The 18707-nt window shown below is 37.9% G+C and overlaps 2 protein-coding genes across 4 annotated transcripts in view; one reads left to right on the forward strand and one right to left on the reverse strand.

Annotated features, from left to right (window-relative positions):
- Positions 1 to 11029, reverse strand: part of LOC117415839 (relA-associated inhibitor-like) — a 34465-nt gene extending 23436 nt beyond the window's left edge. For 2 of the 3 annotated variants that reach the window (XM_034026687.3, XM_059026705.1), the window contains exon 1: positions 10710 to 11029. The gene's annotated coding sequence lies outside the window, so the exon portion shown is untranslated. The remainder of the gene's footprint in view (positions 1 to 10709) is intronic. The other variant, XM_034026686.3, reaches the window with a different exon arrangement.
- Positions 11030 to 14942: 3913 nt separating this feature from the next.
- LOC117415840 (optic atrophy 3 protein homolog) lies at positions 14943 to 17501 on the forward strand. The gene is made up of 2 exons (XM_034026688.2): positions 14943 to 15147; positions 16643 to 17501. Exons 1-2 carry the CDS (start codon positions 15006 to 15008, stop codon positions 16960 to 16962), a joined length of 462 nt encoding a protein of 153 aa, XP_033882579.1. The 5' UTR covers positions 14943 to 15005; the 3' UTR covers positions 16963 to 17501.
- Positions 17502 to 18707: the final 1206 nt, after the last annotated feature.

Here is an 18707-nt window from a genome sequence, read left to right on the forward strand (position 1 = left end):
AATTCAAATAAAGCCAAGTGGGGCTTCATGGTAGCATTTTTATCCCAAAAGCTTCCAAAGTGCTGAGTTTGAAACCCAGCTCATGTTCTTTCTGCTTTCTGGCTGCACATGTTCCACAGTGTTTGAAAATTCCACACACAGTGACATCATCAATAGAATGTCCATCGGTATTAAAATGTATAGATACAGGTGACCAGGTGGATTGGATCTTCATGCCTCTGAGGTGTTCTACAAAGAGATCTACTAAATGTCTTTTAATCTTTCCAACATATAGCAAGTTGCACTTTTTGCATTCCCTTGGTAGTACAAGAAAACTGTTCATTAATGGTGATAGAAGAGCCCAATTCTTTATCTGAAGATTCATTAAAACCATTAATCATTATTCAGAACCCTAGTTTATACCAAACAAAATAAAACAAAACTTATGCAATCCACACAGGTATGTGTCTGATAAAAAGAGCAATGTTGCTCACATGGGGTATTCTGTGACATAGTAATGCATTTTATTTCCAATTATTTTTGTTCAATGTTTTTTAAAAAATTTAAAAACAGTTTACTAAGAAAATGCGATCTGGCAGTTTGAAAATGAAAACATTTTGAATGTACAGATTTCTTGTTTCAAGGTAATAGTCTCCATTTTTTTTTTTTTTAATTATAGTGAAGGTCAATACATGAAGACACGGTGGTACTGTAGTTTTTTGCTCAACTCTGTATTTAGATTTACTAGTTTAAATTGCAGGTTTTAAAATTTCAGTGCCAGTGCCAGCAGGAGAGGTGCGGAAGCCTCTGCTATAGCTTTCAAACTTTATACACAAACAAATTGTGTATATCTAAATCAATTCTGAACTGCACAAACATGCACCTGTGAAGAGACAGGGATAGGTCAACCTAACCTCAGGAGAGCTGGATACTGGATTAGGTTCTTTCTTTCACCAAAGTAAATTTCAAAGGAAATTTGCAACAATTAGCCCTCCAGCATTTCACACAGAAAACAGAGCTTGAAACTATGTAAACCAAAACAAAACCATATTTGCAGAACTGCAAACCTGTAATAATAAACCTGCATTTTCAGCAAGTGGTGTAACAATAAACAAACTGGTTCAACAGAAAAATGAGTTTTTGATTCATAACCGGTTGAACAAGGGAGAAAGGAGACGCTTGTGTAGTATCAGACTACCAAAAAGATCCCCCCCCCCCCCCCCCCCCAAGTTGTCCTTGAAGCAAAATGTGTGTAGCTAAATGCAAAAAAAATTCTGCACGAGTTCAGATCATCTGTCTTCAACAAGATAGAGCCTTCTTTTACTAGAACGTTGTATCAAAACATACTGGACTACGTCAAAAGGCTGGTACTTTTGTTACACAGTTGAAATGTTGGACAATCAAATGTTTACATAGCTTCCTCAGCAAGTTAGTCTGTATACTTTGTTTCTAAAATATGAATTACAAACGTGGCAAAAATTATACAACCTCATAATAAAATATCCAGCGCTACAACAAATATGATTTTGAATAATATTTCAAATGTATTCAGTGCCAGAAATGATGCAGTATTACAGAATAAGAATTAGCAATTAATGTGTTTCATCACAGTTCTCCAGATTAATGCAAGAATCTAAGTGTGACAGACAGATGGACGGATGGATGGATTAACAAACAGACAGACACCCCTGTATATATCTAGAATCTGATAATTATTAATAAAATGATGCTAAACTATGTTAATACCAAGTTTCATGACAATTGGTTGCAGAATGCAAGTGTAAATGTAACTGGATTGGTCGAACTACCAAGAGCTTTTTTTTATGGTATGAATTCAAAATGAAAGTACAGATGAACCCGTTTTATATCACCTCGCTTAATATCATACCCAGTTTATTATCAAGACTTTTCAAAAACCACTTGCCATGCACCATAGGCTCTTTGTGAAATTACCTCTCTTAATATCATCTCACAAACCCGTTTATTGTCATGTTTTGTGTAGCCTGTCAAATGCTGCATGGCCGGGCTTTACTAAGTAACCACAGCATTCATTTCCAACACAACTAACAACCAATAATCATGTCGGCTGATAAACTGAAGTTTTGTGCAGCCTGTCAAATACTGCGTGGGCTGTCTTAACGGGACACAGTTCAGTTACAAAACACCAACGTCACCAAAATTCTTATTCACACACAAAGAAAGCACCAAGTGCAACACCTAACTGATAGCTCTCATCAGACGACAATTCATGCCTTTAGATAATGACAAACTGTTTCGTTCCAGCTAATGATACACAACGTATTTGTCCTGTAGTAAACTATGTGCATTTTTTTAAATGTAAAGAACGACTAAATGTCCAGCTTTAAAACACTGCTCTTTAATTCACTGGTTTTTTTTTTTTCTCCTCGCACTCATAATGTGTTGTCATAGGCAAACGTGTTTATATCATGACCTGCTTTATATCACAAATTATACCTCCAATCAGGATATAAAGCAGGTTCATCTGTATATTCAAATACATTTTTTAATACAACATTCACCCCAGCACTAAAAATAAGTTTGCTTTTATAAAAATATCCCCAATTGTGCAACCTTTTGAGGATTATTCTAAATGTATACAGTGTAGGCTACCTGGTGAGGAGTCCTGTCAGAATTGTCAGTGAGACCAGCTAGAGAAACATTATATTTATTAAAAAAAAAAAAAAAAAAAAAAAAAGATTACATTTCAATTATAATAATCACCACCTCTAAGGCAAGCAGTTAAAAAGGCTATCTTGCAATCAGGGTAAATACAAAATACGTGCTTGAGCAGGGTTATCTGGTATGCTCTTGGTTGGGTGTGTCACATTATTAGTGGTTTTTTATGTGGGGTTAAAATTCCTGTTAATTTTACTACCGAGTTATATATTTCTTATACAAGTCCTCTTGTGCACTCTCAATTGGTTTTATTTTTCATTTGAACAAGGATAAAAGGCATCACATTTTGATTAAATGGACAAAACTACAGGGTGTGTCATACAAAGGCCTTGAATGAACTGAAACTAATCTCCTCAAAATACCTTATTGTATTTCCTGGCAGAACAGCTTGGAAGCTCTGTGACAATATTATTAGTACAATAATTCTACATGGATATAAACCTTCTGGTTCAACATGAACAGGTGTCCACTGTGGTTGTCCATATAGGTACCAATGATGTCAGGGACAGAGAGTCTGAGACTCTCAAGAATCATTTTCAATCATTTTGTTGTAAATTAAAAGAACTAGGCAGTGAGATTATTGTTTGAGAACATCTACCCGTTATTGGTAGGGGGTGTGAAGCTTCCAGGTGTCTATATCTTTTTTTTTTAATGATCTAAAATCTAGACAACTTCTAGCTACACAATGATCTGCTATTAATTACCCAACACTTTCACAAACATTGTAAAATGCACTGGGTTTATTTCTGCCTTGTACCTCAGCCCTTGATGTTATAACATTTGGATAAAAGTACAATATTACTACATGATAAGTTTATTTCACAAACCATCAAATCTAGGGAGATCTTTGAGGGACATCTTGACGTCCATTGCTTAATGTCATGGAACACCCCAGGTGCTGCATTGTATTCCTACAAACCAATTACTCAACCCAGGAGGGAGTTGCCTCCAAGGAGTTTCATTTGTTCAAGAAGGACATGTGACCGAATCTCAATTGATTCCAGACTCTTTAAAGAAAGCTGTAAATCTGCAGCACTTTAGAGACTGCCCCTCGGTAAGCTGTGCAATCGTGGAAACAGAAACACCCTCCACGGAGCACATGCTATCTGTCTCTCACATTGCTGTCTTGCCCATTGTGCAATAATAAAATGTACAAGGTGTAAATCCTCCTGTAAAATTAGGGTTGGGTGGTTTTTGAACAGAAACAATAAAAACTGTGTTACAGAAGGGACAACCGAAATAGCACTGCACATAAAACACTGAGTCACTGTTTACCCAATTCCTGTACAAACTGGAGAGCCGCCTTTTGAAATGGTATTGATTGTCTGAGCACTAAGGAGAGTGTGTAAATATCAGTGGTATTTCCACAGATCTCTATCATCTTCAGATTACTTATGCAGAGTCATTTGCTGAGAAATTTGTTTTTCCCCCCCACAAAGAAATTAGTTTCTTCTTTGAAAGCATGGAAATGAATTTCTGCACTGTTGAGACTGGTACAGCATTAGGTGTGATACCTGGACTAGTTGTCCAACCCAAGAAAAATATATCATATTTTGCAGAATGACTTCCCTTGTGTGCCGTCTAATTAAAATCTGTTGTTTATATTTAAAAGAGATTATTAGATAGGCCTATTGAGCAAGAAACGGGTCTAACTGGGGTAAAACAATTGAAAAACACTAGTTCTGTTTCAAAGCTGGAGTTCCACTACAGGGTATGTTACAATTGAAACATCGGTCAATGCATATTTTACTGTTGTGTCCTAGTATATAAGTAAACCTCCTCTCACACTTTTCCACTGCTTTTGTAAATTCTGACTGCTAGCGGCAAAGGGGTATAAATCAAGCCCCAAGCATTATTATTACTATTGGCTATAACATGTGATTCTTCTAAAACTATGCAAGAACTACATGGAATGGAAGTGTGGGACAGGTAAGATGTATTAACTTAATTTATTACCTCCAGCACAAAGCCACCATTTGACACTTCGCTGGCAGACAGCCACAACATGTTATTTTTAGCTGAATGTTATTAAGCTGAATCAATGGCCCTGTGGAGACTCTTTGGGTGGTGTGTGAATGGTTTTGCTGAGGGGTGATTGAACCCACAAGAGAAGGAAGGAGGGGGGCCGAGGTCAGTGGCTACTTGATCACAGTGCACTCAGCTCAGCTCACTTCTCTTTCATTCAGACTAGTATTGGAGACTTGTCGATCAAGAAGTCCTGGAGGATCAAACCTACAGTATTGCATTATATTATTTTGTTCTGAACTTAAGTTTTGCACCGTGCAGTTTGCATATGAAAAGTGTGATCTGTACTGTTTTGCTTTGAGCATTCTTTTTGTTTCCAGAATTAAACCTGTATATATTGAATAAACCAAACTAATATCTGAAGAAAAGGACTGTGCATTTCTTTCATCAAGAAACAACTACTCACTGCTTTTAAAAAAACTACTTCAGGGCTTCTTGAAAGCTCAAGCGCCTCCAAAGAGATAAGCAGTTTCACTCCTGGTAACAGTGATCTGATTGGCTGTGTACAGAAGACCAGTGCACACATGGAATTGCAAAGCCAGGATTGTGTGCATGCTGGGATATAGGGGCGAAAGAGCACCGAGCAGCAAACACTAAACAAACAGACATGAATAGAGGTCACAGCAACCTTTCACTTCAAAAGCACCAAACATTATGCCAGTTTAATAAATTGTAAAAAGGAAAAAACACACACAATTTCCACACAGTCCAATGAAAAATAAAACAGTGAAACAAGTATGTCAATAGTACACATCCCTTCACGGCTGTTACTAAAGAAAGAATCTATATAAAAGAAGAATCAGGGGGGATGCGATTCTGGAGAATCTTAAAAGCAGTTGACATACAGTAGTGAACCCTAATCAATATTCTTAGCACAGCACAGAAACCAGGACCAGTGAAGACCGTTGGAAATGAAGTGGAGATTGACTCAGGATAAAAGGGAAGGAGACACTTCTTCACACAGAGAGTGGGGAGGGGATGGAAAGCACTCCCTAGTCACGTTGTGGATGCTAAAATCACAAGGATCCTTTAACACCCAATCTGACAAAACTTTAAGATCAATCAGCTACTAGGAACCTTGCTACTTACTCTTTAAAAAGCACATAATGCATCCAAAACACAGGAATCATAATAACCTTTATAACAACGTCATTATACTTTCAATCTTCAGTCACAATTGTTATTCTGTTAGTTTTTATTTGCTATTAACTGGCTCTATGCAGGGTCTGTTCACTCTATGTCACTCTATGCAGAGTCTGTTGCTCCAGTTTTGAGTTATCTGTCTGTATACACCCTCTGCAAATCTGCAATTTTTATCTTTATTTTTGGCAATGAGCTTAAATACGCATAGCAAAACCATTAAAGATATATCTATTTAAACACAAAGACATGTTGCTGGATTTATGTCAACAGTTCACATGACATTGCATATTGCAGAATTAGTATAAAAAAACATTTCTTCACTTACAAAGCATTTTGAAAAGTGTAAATAACTTGTTAAAACATAACCACTTTGAGAATAAAGCTGCCCCCCTTCAGTCGCTTGTGTTACATTTAGTAGAGCTACCAGTAAGAAGAGAATGTATTAATGCAAACTTTCATTAGGCAGCATAATAGTTCAAACATAATAAAGTAATCCAGAGGTGCCGTCACAGATAGAAAAGTGGGGGGCCCACAAAAACAGACCTATGCATAGACCCTTCATTTTTATTTATTTAATATAAAAATTAAATTCAACATCACAGCATCCTTTTCTATTTCATTCAAATCCTTGAATGCTGTTCTGAATATTAGTTATATTTATATATGCAGAACCGATACAATATTGACCTTTAACCAAGGCCAGCCGGTCACAACTGACCAACGGGACACATGCAATGTATTTTAGGTCAATACTAAATAGCTTCAAAAGGTGCAGAACGAGTTGAAAACCTGCAGTGTGTTACTCTGTACCTCTTTACTGCCATGCATAAGAAAACATATTTAAACAGTTTCATTTTGTTACACTTGTGAAAACCAAAGAATCTGGAGCCATCTATATAGCAACAAAATCATACAATTCAATCTACAAATACTATGCAATGTGTCATTGTATTTGAAGCTGGAGCTGATCTCTTCATGTACGTGCCAGCTGCAAATCTTGCTTCCTTTCTTCCAGATAAACCATCATAAATGAGGCGTGGTAGCTCCCGACTTGCATTCCTAAAAAAAACGACTTGCTTCAAATGGCACTTGTGCCGACTTAAGAAAAAAATCGATTAACAGCAAGATTGACTTATTCAGAACGTATTTCATTTATGAATCAAGCGGTACGTAGCGTTGTGACTACATCTTCCTTAGGGAGAGCAAAACGATCTGTTTTGTTCAAGGAATGTAGAGCTACAAACATGTTTTAGCTTGTTAATTACTGTCAGATAACCATGATGTAATTAAGAAATGGAGATGGTTTAACAATGCTAATTACAGCTTTAAAGGGCAAGTAGAGAGGACAGAAATAAACGTTGAAAAGTAGCAAGCCTAACCTTTTTAGCAGTCTAGGCTAAAACACAACTGTACATAGAAATGAATCATGGACTATTCAGCTGTATAAAACAAATCACATGTCATCTAATAGTGTTTATTTTAAAGTAATATTTTTAAGCCAAAAAAAAAGAAAAGGGGAAAAGTTTATACATACACCACCCACTCAATATACTGCGGGTGTCAGGATCCAATATAAATCTGCTATATATCGAGGGCCGCGATATAGCGAGAGACCCATAGAAAAACAAATAGGCTAACAAATACTGTACAACCACTCCCTCGTTTTATCGGGTGTGTCAGGGTCCAGTATAAATCTTCTATGCAACCTTCTTTCTCATTTTTCTTATAAAAAGCAGCACAGTGTTTTAATTCGTACTGCGGAGGGCAATTGCTTCTCAACTTAAAATCCCCAATTAATTTCATGAGTCTTGTGCAGTTAGACTATAAAAATGGCGAGCCAACTCCAGGACCGCGATATATATCTGAATCCGTAGTATAGCGAGGGGCAGGTGTACGTGTGGTGTGCATAATGGAGTTTCTGTCATGCAGATCGATAGATTCAATCTAAAAACTTTATTGTTTCAAATCCCGCTAACAATGTTCATACTTCTGTTTTCCTTTCCCATAACCAAGGCTTGTCTATGACCATAGAAAATGTTTAAATTTAAATGAATTACTGTTAATGAAAAAAGCACATTAATACACAACAGTGCCACACTGAAAACATAAAAAAGTAGACAGCTTTACTTTCAGAGTAAAAGCATGGGGGCCAAACCATATACTCGCCTCCCCCTGTCAGAAAAGTGGGGGGGGGGGCATGGCCCCCTTGGTGGCAGCACCACTGAAGTAATCTGTTTAAATAGGTTTTATATGTCATGATAAAAGCTATACTGCTAAACTGGTGTAACTTAACCTTTTCTTCTGTTTGCAATGCTTATTCTCATAGCGTAAAATGACCCTTTGTACCCAGGGGCCCTCATATCTATCCCCTGGCTGTGAGCTATCTTTGAGCTGACCTGCAGATCCTAAGTCCCGGTACTGAGCCGATTTCCCCATCCCATCCTTAAGAGCTAACATTCCTTTTTTCATGTGACTGATAATGTAGCTCCAATTTAGAATTTACAGCCAGAGGTGAGGAATGACTGTCACTGACGTTAATAAACACAAGAGTGATTCTGCTGCTGACTCATTGAGCCAACTATGGCGACAAACTGATACGGAACAAATAACTGCCTTTAATTAGCATGCATTCTCAGCATACTAAACCCTTCTTCTCATACCTCATGCATGCTGCTGTGACTAATGTGTGTCTCACTATTTGCTACCCTATTTGAGCTCATTCCCCTCTGTTGGCTGCATGCCCAGCTATGTTTCAAAGATTGAGGGAAAAGGCTTTTCAATGCTGCTGTTTCTGCAAACGCCGTCTGGCTATGACAAATACATACAGTTTATTCTGCATCCTGAATTACATTATTAAATCACAAACACATTTCTGTTCCACCGCACACAAAAGAAAGTTTGCATTGCAAAGCTACTGCTCTAATGGAATTTGATGTGGAGTTCTGTATAAACAATGGTACATAAGCTTTGTAAAAAGAAAGAAAATTAATAGACAGGATCTGATCATATTCTCTGTCTACCAGATCACCAGCAGTTCATTTATCAGATTGCTCACATTATGTGCTACTGATGTGAAGACAGGAATATTAAAACTACAGCAGGTGCACGATGACTTCCACTGTTTGATGCCTTTGAACTGAAGGTAGAGTTTATTTTACTTGCATTTTGTGTTAAATAAGATTTCAATTTCAAAAGAATGCCAAGTGTTTGACTATAATCATATTGTCATAACAAGTTACTATCTTAACATCTTGTAAATAAATAAACAAATTGCAAAAACTAGGTTTCCATCCAACTGAAGCGCTGAAAAACCTGTCAATGAAACTAAAAAAAGTGCTTATTTGAATGTTAACTGTATAAAACTTGCTACATTTGTGCACACACAAGCTCACCGTAAAAAAAAAAAACTGTCGTAGAAGCAGTTTCTATTAAATACATACCATCTACTCGGAAAATCATTCTCATTTCCAGCAATAACTACTTGGATGAAATCATTTAAAAAAGCTAAGACTAACTTTTTTAATTAAGACTATTGTAGTAACTCAGGAAATGACAAAACACATCTGTAGTAGCTTTTTGTCCTGTGAATGGTGAGGGCACCATGGAGATATGACTTCTGAGGTATTTTAGTTCAGAGGCATACAGGTTCAGGGACAGTTTTAGAGCACTGTTCAAGTGTAAACGGGTGGTTCAAATGATAAAAATTTCTAAATCTAATCCACTCTAAGCCAGCTCAGAGTTTGAAGTGCAAACACACTAACATGATAACAAGGTGCACATGCAAGTCCCTACATTCAACATCTTACATTTTGACCATTATTCATTTTAGCAAACTTCTCACTTGAGCAAAAGCAAATCAGAGTAAATCTCTAGTCCTTAAATTTGATACAAGGGTCATTTCATACAACAGCTCCAAATTAACCTAGTACGTATGTTTAAAAACACACTAAACTATTAAGAACTCAGTTCCTTTTGAATTTGCATCACACTTCTCAAAATAACAGTTACTGGTTTGCTGGGCTTGCACATTTTTTTGTTTTCACATTGCACCGAAATAAACACATAACTCAGTCTGCTTGCCCAAAAGAATGTAAAACAAACATCAGACAAGTGTGTTTGGAACTGCACACAGTAGCAATTAAACTGTAAAAAATGACCTAAGTGTGAATGAGTCCTGAAACACTAAGGCAAACTCTCTATTTATTCTATAGGTATCAGATGTCGTTTACCTGCCTGCATTACTGTTACCACTTTTAAATGTGTACTCAGGTATCATAAAATAAGAAAATAAATGCAATAGCATCATGCAAACAGCATATCCATGATCAACATGCGGGTTTTATTGTAGAATAATTATTGAGCTTCTAAAATATATTGTGCGCAAGTAAAAATAAAACGTCTTCATTAAATAAATCTGTCAATTTGCTGCCTTTGTAAAGTCTGCATAAAACCAAGCGCACATTTAATGTCCTAAAAACCCATATCAAAGTAATGGTATGTTTTGCTGTAACCAAAAATAAATAAAATGCTTTTACCGACTCAGGTCTTAGGGCGGGGTGTCTGGATAAACATGCCTGAGAATCCAGCGCTGAACCCGGTCAATTCTCCTCACTCGCATCGCTTACATTTACAAATGACGCTAAGGTCTGGCTTGGATTTAACACAGAAAACGCTCTTTTGTTGTGCCAAAGTAAAACAAATACAAAACTCCGTGTAAAGTTATATGCGTGTTTCTACAATAGCTCATTCTTAACAACTGTGCTCCAGAAATTCACAAAAAAAAAAACTTTTACTCTTTCGATCGGTTTACTTTTCCCATGTCTAGCTTCTTGCACGAAAAACTATAACTCGAGGTCGGCACTCACCTTAGAATATTCTTCCGAAGTTTTCTGCAAATCTATTTGTTTAATAACATTAATCTAACAGAAGGCAGTCCCCCTACTTGCTGCAGAAATGCTTCATAGCCTTGATGCTATTGCGCTGTAATGCGTCCGTTCTTCTGCACGCTCTCCCTCTGTCTCTCCAGCTCCTCTGACTGCTTTCCTGTAATGTGATCCAGGTGCTGAACAGTCCAGGTAAGCCCTCCCAGTCACGCTGCAACGGCATTCTGGGAAATTAAGTCTGGACGTGAAGGATCCTTTTGCCTCTCGAACACTTTCTCTTTAAACTAAATTCATCTGAAAGGAAAACACGACTGTAGTAAAATGCAACACAGAATGTGTAAGTATTCAGACGTTGTTACAAAATGTTTGCCACAAATTAATAGAATATACTACCCTAAAATGGCGTATTATTTGGTAACGCAATTGTAAAACTTTCTAAATGTAAATTATTAGTTAGAGCCGGAAATAGGGCAGATACGGAGGGCTGGGAAACATATCTGACATTCCACATGTTCTAAAACAAGCACGATACAATGAAAGTACTGATATTATCTGTATAGCGTTGCTGTATCTACAAGCACATCAGTCCAAGTATGAGAGAAGGGCAAATTATAAAAGGTCAACGTTGCATCATCACGTGATCTGATGTTATTATTATTATTATTTGTTTATTTAGCAGACGTCTTTATCCAAGTCGACTTACAGAGACTAGGGTGTGTGAACTATGCATCAGCTGCAGAGTCACTTACAACTGCGGCTCACCCAAAAGATAGAGCACAAGGAGGTTAAGTGACTTGGCTCAGGGTCACACAGTGAGTCAGTGGCTGAGGTGGGATTTGAATGGGGACCTCCTGGTTACAAGCCCTTTTCTTTAACCACAGGACCACACAGCATCCTAATTATAATAGGTATTTCCATTATCCCATTGCAATCTTTCTGGATTCTGTTTCTTCAGTATTGAGTTATCATATTTCTCTAATGCTGCCGTTTTTCTAGGCTTTGAGCTTGTCTAGAAAATCCAGGTCTAATTCCATTCAAATCATGCATACCTGTCAACAGAGTTTTCAATATAAGGGAGGTTTGTAAAATCTTAGTGGCCTGAATTGAAGGGGATACCTACATAAGACAAAGGCATACAACTACTTACATTGTATTACTTGACTGTGATACAGTGCTCCTTCTAATTGCTTTGAAAAAGGAAAAATATCAAAACAGAAAAACAACCATGACAAGCTTCACAATCCAGTTCTCTCTAGGCCCCTGCGGTTCTTACTGTACTTTAGTTGTAGGTGGCTGATTTGGCATCAGCCAATACTTTGTAAACAGGTCAATAAGGTCATCAAACATTAAAAGAAAAAAAAGTCAAAATACACAGCAATGTTATTCATTACACTGCACCTGTTATCAATCAATCTGAATTTGTAATTGATGCAATTGATGCTGAAATTTTGATAGCTCTTTCACCTGCTTTGCAATGTGTGAGCCTGGGAGCATGTGTACTACAGATTTGCTGAACTAGTCACAACATGTAAAGGTCTGTAAAGGTCTTAAGCTCTGTTTTTCCTTTGGCAATGAAAAATGTTATTGAAGCACTGTTTTATTTTTTTAGTGTTACTGGCTTTTTGGTGTTTTTGTGATCTCTCGTGCTTACCACAAAAAGCATCATGCTTGCTCCCACGTCCCACTGTTAAAATCAGTTCTGCATAGTTTACAGAAAGTATGTCTTTTCCAACGTCGCTTAGGATTAACCATCGAAGATAGTCAACTCTGTGAGCTTGCCTTACGCACTGAATGCATGCCATTTGCCTTTTGCAGAAATTAAAGGTTTGCTGACATAAAGGAGGTTTACAGTAGTGTTTTGAAAAATATCAATGTCAGTTTGTATTGTGAGCGAGTCCTGGTAGAATGCACTTGTGTTGTGGTTCTTCAACACTATCTGAAATATTCTTGTAAAACTAGTTTAAGAAAAGTGAGCAACAACAGAAGTTGCGCAAGCCCAACTTGGAACACTGACATATTTCAATGTACCCTCCCATATTTTAATATTAATTAGGTTCTTTAGAGTTTTGATCTCCCATATAGATAATAATTCCCGAAGAGGTACTACCAAAATAGCACAAGTAACTTTTTTTATTATGTAAACCAAGTCGTTAATAATTTGTGTGTGAAAACATAACAGCAGTGTGGAGTAGTGGTTAGGGCTCTGGACTCTTGACCGGCGGGTCGTGGGTTCAATCCCAAGTGGGGGACATTGCTGCTGTGCCCTTGAGCAAGGTACTTTACCTAGATTGGGTAATTGTATGTAAAAATAATGTGTAAAAAAACAATGTAATTGCATGTAAAAATAATGTGATATCTTGTAACAATTGTAAGTCGCCCTGGATAAGGGCGTCTGCTAAGAAATAATAAAATAATAATGTAAAAAATAAATCTGGAAAAACAAATGTTAAACAGTTAGTCAACCATAATGAAAATACACAGAGTAAAGGGTTAAGCCATTACATTATCACAGCTCTGAGAATGATCAAAGGAACTGTGGGATGACACACTAATTTCTATACAGCTGTACATTAGTTTACCGTTATGTATCCCTATTGTGTTCTGTTGTACCTGGGTTATGAAATCCCTGCGGGCATCCAACCATCTGTCACACGTACATTTGTGTATTAGTCATAAGAATTGCTTTTCCAGTTGTCGTGAAACTTTAACATTATTTAGCATAAGATATTGAGATGATCAGATCCTAGGGAAAAATGGAGGTGTCTGTCTGTCACACTAACATTTTCGTGCACATGTTTGTGCTTATCCAATTGTGATTAAACACTGTATTCCTAATTATGATTCTATGCTATTCTATACATACTGTTGATATATCATCAACATTTTCATCCCACTGACAGCTCGGGTTTAGAATTGACAGCCATGGCTGGGGATGGATTGAGGCTCTACTTCATTTTAAATGTTCTATGAAATTAAAAAGTAATTGGTGTACATGATGATGGTTGATCAAAAAGGTTGATGTGGTTGGATGGAGTCTTTTCCATCTAAGTGTTTCTGCCTGTTTCAAAGAGTCCTAATGGAGATGGGAACCAATTTCAAACAGGCTCTGTGCTAAAATAAAAAGGGGTCTGATGTGGGTGGAGTAAAGAGGTCACAAAAATATTATTTCCACAGATAGCAGTTTACCTGCTTTTTTATTTCTTTTTTTGCCATTGCTGGTTTTCCTGGGAACCTGGGATTGATTGTACACCAGTGGCCCTGCCCTGCATGCTCCTGCTATGAACACATTACAGTTTTACAATAGTAAAATGCTCCATTCAATGAAAATGCAGGTGTTGTGAAAAACCACCAGCCACATTACATCTGTGTGCCAAAGTCTGAATCGAGCCATGACGCCTTCATTTATGAGTAAGTGATATGAGACCCACAGGAACGTCAGTGGTTGACTCATAGGTGATCGTGCCTATCGTTACCTGGTTAATGACGTGTTGTGTTTTAAAACGAATTCTTCTAGAAGTTCCAGCTCAGTGTAAATCGAGGAGTTTTGACGATCTCTATCATTATTATTTGTTTGTTCTTTTTCTCTCTGTTCTGACATACTTGCTTTATTATTATGGTCTATTAAATGTATCTTCTCTTCTTTCTCCGTATCTCCTGAAACGTTGAGGATAAGAGTCGGGTTAAAACAGACGGAACCAGCGAGTTTCGGACTATCGGAACTTGACAATTGATATTCACATTCTCTACGTCAAAGTCATTGACACATTTTGGCTTGAATGTTCATAGACATATAACTTGAATTTGCTGCTATAAACTATTTTTTTAATACTTAGGCTGCAATACTCTTTGCATCAGTATGCACTCATGGAAATAAGAATAAGAAAAATGCAATTCTGGGGTTTGCAAAACAAACATTAACACCCTGTCCCCACACATCTAGTAGTGCTCGTGGGGAAAAGCCGTTAATATATGTTTATGAATGTATTTGATCACAAGAGGTGTAATATTTGACTTTTTTTAATTAAAAAAACTTAAATATAAACAAATAACACATTAAGTTTATATTCTGCGCATCAAAATATTCCCCCGGTTGTGTATTTGAGCTCTCCATATGCAACAGTTCACTTTTTGGACATGCACGTATTTGTTAACTAAAATAAAGCATCTTCTGACATCTAACCTTCCTCCTTTTTTTAATGACGGGTGAAATACCCATGATGCACTCACGTCGCTCCGCCCATATCCCGCCTCACTTCTGACGTCTTTCCGCACAGTAAGATGGTGGCCGGAGCTTTTCCCATCGCTAAACTTCTCTACCTGGGGGTAAGACAGCTCAGCAAACCTGTTGCCAACCGGATAAAAGCTGGGGCACGCAGAAGCGAGTTCTTCAAAAACTACATCTGCCTGCCGCCCGCCCAGTGTAAGTACAACCACGGCGTATATTTTAAACATTCAATGTCATCTCTGAATCGACACAGGGTACAAGTGGGCGGCAACAGGGCAGGAAATAGCCTGAAGAACAGCCAATAAAACACAGTGCTGGCGTTCATCGAGACCTGATTGGTCTTCTAGCATTGATAGACTGTAAAGTAGGCCAGTGAAGTTATGAGGTGGGCGTCAATGTGGAGTTTTGATTGGCCGTGTAGCCAATGGGAACAGGGAAGGGCAATTGCGGCCGGTACAAGTTGTCATGGAAGGTTTTACTTTAAATTTAGCCATACTCAAAATATTAGAGGACGGTAAAGTTATTTAAATAGTATGTTCATTGTTTTTGTCATAGTGAGCTTTTGGAGAAATTAGGAAACAAAGCTCGACAACCAGGTAATTTTATAGCTGGCTATGAAAATGAAAATAGCGCAACGTGCATGAACTGCACCCCGATATCATAGAATCAGATGGTAAAGCTAAACTCTCTTAGCTCTTTCATTGCTAAAAATATGAATTATCCCCATGAAATCTACTCTATAACTGACATCAGGAATTTAAAATGTGTAGGTAATTTGGAGTATGATGCAGATGTTTTTTATCTTTTTATTTTTAATTAAAAAAAAATCCTAGCATGTACAATCTATGTCCATCGCAGCACTTATTAACGTGTAGCTAACACAATAATTAAATAAATCATGTTGCAGATCCATTAGCTGCATAGGTCTCGCATGTGCAGTTTTGAAGGAAACAAAAATTGATTTAGCTTTTTAAACATCTGGTACGTTAGGTTCATCAAGGCTTGGTGGTTCAGTGGTTAGGGCAGCAGTGTGGAGTAGTGGTTAGGGCTCTGGACTCTTGACCGGAGGATCGTGGGTTCAATCCCTGGTGGGGACACTGCTGCTGTACCCTTGAGCAAGGTACTTTCCCTAGATTGCTCCAGTAAAAACCCAAATGTATAAATGGGTAACTGTATGTAAAAATAATGTGATATCTTGTAACAATTGTAAGTCGCCCTGGATAAGGGTGTCTGCTAAGAAATAAATAAAAATAATTAAAGAAAGGGGCTTGTTACCAGGAGATTCCAGGTGCAATCCCAGCTCAGCCACTTACTCCCTGTGTGTGACCCTGAGCAAGTCACTTAACCTCCTTGTGCTACTGTAAGCGATTCTGCAGCAGCAGTTGAGACATACAGTTCACCCCCTCTTTGTCGCTTTGGATACAAGCGTCTGCTAAATGACTGAATAATAATAATTAAAGAAATCTCCCAGTCTTGTCTTCCAGGAAGTCTGTTACTGCTTTACTTCCTGGGCCATTTCACCCCAGCAGTGTCTTCTAGGTCAAAACACATGACTGACAGTCAATAGAGGAAGAAGCTGATTGGTTATTGCCAGAAAAAGAAGCCACTGAATTTTAAATCACAGAATCACACAATTAGAGCGTACTACTCCAATGTGTTTCATGTGACTCGTGCTGTTGTGTTTCCGCAGTGTACCACTGGGTGGACATGAGTGCCAAGATGAGGATCATGGGATTTCGGGGAACACACATCAAGCCGCTGAATGAGGAGGCTGCGGCCGAGCTGGGTGCAGAGCTGCTGGGGGAGGCAATCATCTTCACAGTGGGCGGAGTCTGTATGATTGCTGAATACGCCCGCCAGAGCGCCAACACACGCCACAAAGAGGAAGAGCTGAACAACACACTGCAGAGCCTTCAGGATCAAGTGACGCAGCTGAGCCTCACCGCTGAAACGCTGGACGCCCAGCTGAGAGAGGTCAACAGACGCTTACTCACTGGCCCCACCAAATAACAGCTACTGTACTTTATTCCTTCTAGGCAGTTAACATGCGCCAGTGTTATATTCTAATGCGGAATAAGGACTGATCCTGATTTCTGTCTGCAGTGGAGTGTTAAAAAATGTCACTTCCTTTATCAAAGTGATTATCAGAGTGGTCACAGTAAACTGGTGGTCATTTGGTAGAGGTGGGCTTTAAGAGAGTGCTAACCAAGGGTTTCTTTCTTTTTTGCATTAGCAGTGTTGTAAAAATCAGTACATAAGAAAATGAACAAGAACTTCATCTATTTGGCTATTAAAGATACCAAAAAGGATCAGCAACAACTTGATCTTCTACCTTTTATAGCCAAAGAACGATGAGATATTCAACACAAGAAAAGAGGGCCAATCTGAGGTACTAGAAAGGGATTTTAAAACCCGGGTTAGCACTCTGTTAATGTTTGACCGAATTGTATGAGCTTTGATCCTGTTTGACATGAAACTGCTGGTTTGTGTTTTGACTCTATATCAAAAGAAACGCAATGTACATTAAAGGAGATTGCATTATTTTTTTATTATTGTTTGTTGGCCCATTTGTTTCTCTTGATTGCTCTCTCGAGTACAAAAAGGGGGCATTTTGCATGTCTGGTGATATTTTTACATGGATTTATTTTTATTTTGTTTGATAATTCACTGATGGTGAAAATAGAATGTCTACAAAAACAAAATATTCTACAATTTAGCATTTTCTGTTTTTCAGGTAAGCGTTTCAATATTTAGGAACATTTTGTTGTTATATTACTGTGTGTGCAACATTACATTTCAGCACAAGACATAGTGTTGCCACATGGCCTCATAACTCCAGGAAGCTGTACAGCTCTTGCAGGATGAAAAGGATTCTCACAGGAAGTAACCCTGGCCCTGGGCAAGTGTGTGCTTTTGGTAACTAGTAATTAAAACAATTGAATTCATTGATTAAATGTTGATTACAATCAATTAATTTGTGGTTTTGAGGGAGACCCTGATCTGTTTTATAGTGTCCCGTGATTATGTGACCTGGTGACAACCCTAACAAGACCACAGCAGGATTTCTGTCTTTTGACCAGTGTTGAGGTCATGTTTTTTGAATGCAGTGAAAGGGCAGTGATGTTGTTTGTAACTGAGCTTACATCTTAACTGTTTTCATACATATTTCTTATTTTCTGGTGTTAAGAAACTGTGACCCGAGTTTAGAAGCTGCCTTTCTGTTCTAGTTGTAGACATGCTGTGTGTACCACAGACTAGATAAGCCAGTGTCTGTAGAAAACTGAAGGCCAGCGCTGTGAAGAGAATGGGTTTAAAGTTACATTTTCTTTGATTATTTTGATATTCATTAACAAATGGGGAAATGACCATAAAATTGTCTCTACCTAACAGACAAGTTCATTTCTGTATGATATGCTGTAATAGCATTAAATAACTGCACACCGTTATCACCGTTTGTTATTTTGAAAGACGCATGAATAAAAATAGTTCTATTAAGATGCTCAACACTGAGATTGCATTCTTTGTTCTCACCAGTAGGTGGCACTGTTGTTTTAAAAATGCACTGCAGTAGGATTAGTGTGTGTGATACAGTTCAGTATTGCAATGTGCCAACACCCCCACTAGAGGTCGGTGGTTTTGCATGAATGGCATGTGCCTGTGTGTGTGTGTGTGTCCAGAATACACCAGCAGCACGTTACGGGATGTGATTGACAGCTGAGGGTCCTATGGGTGTTTTTCATGGGTTTTATTTGGGT

Source organism: Acipenser ruthenus, chromosome 7 (assembly GCF_902713425.1).
Source record: "Acipenser ruthenus chromosome 7, fAciRut3.2 maternal haplotype, whole genome shotgun sequence".
NCBI classification, from domain to species: Eukaryota; Metazoa; Chordata; class Actinopteri; order Acipenseriformes; family Acipenseridae; genus Acipenser; species Acipenser ruthenus.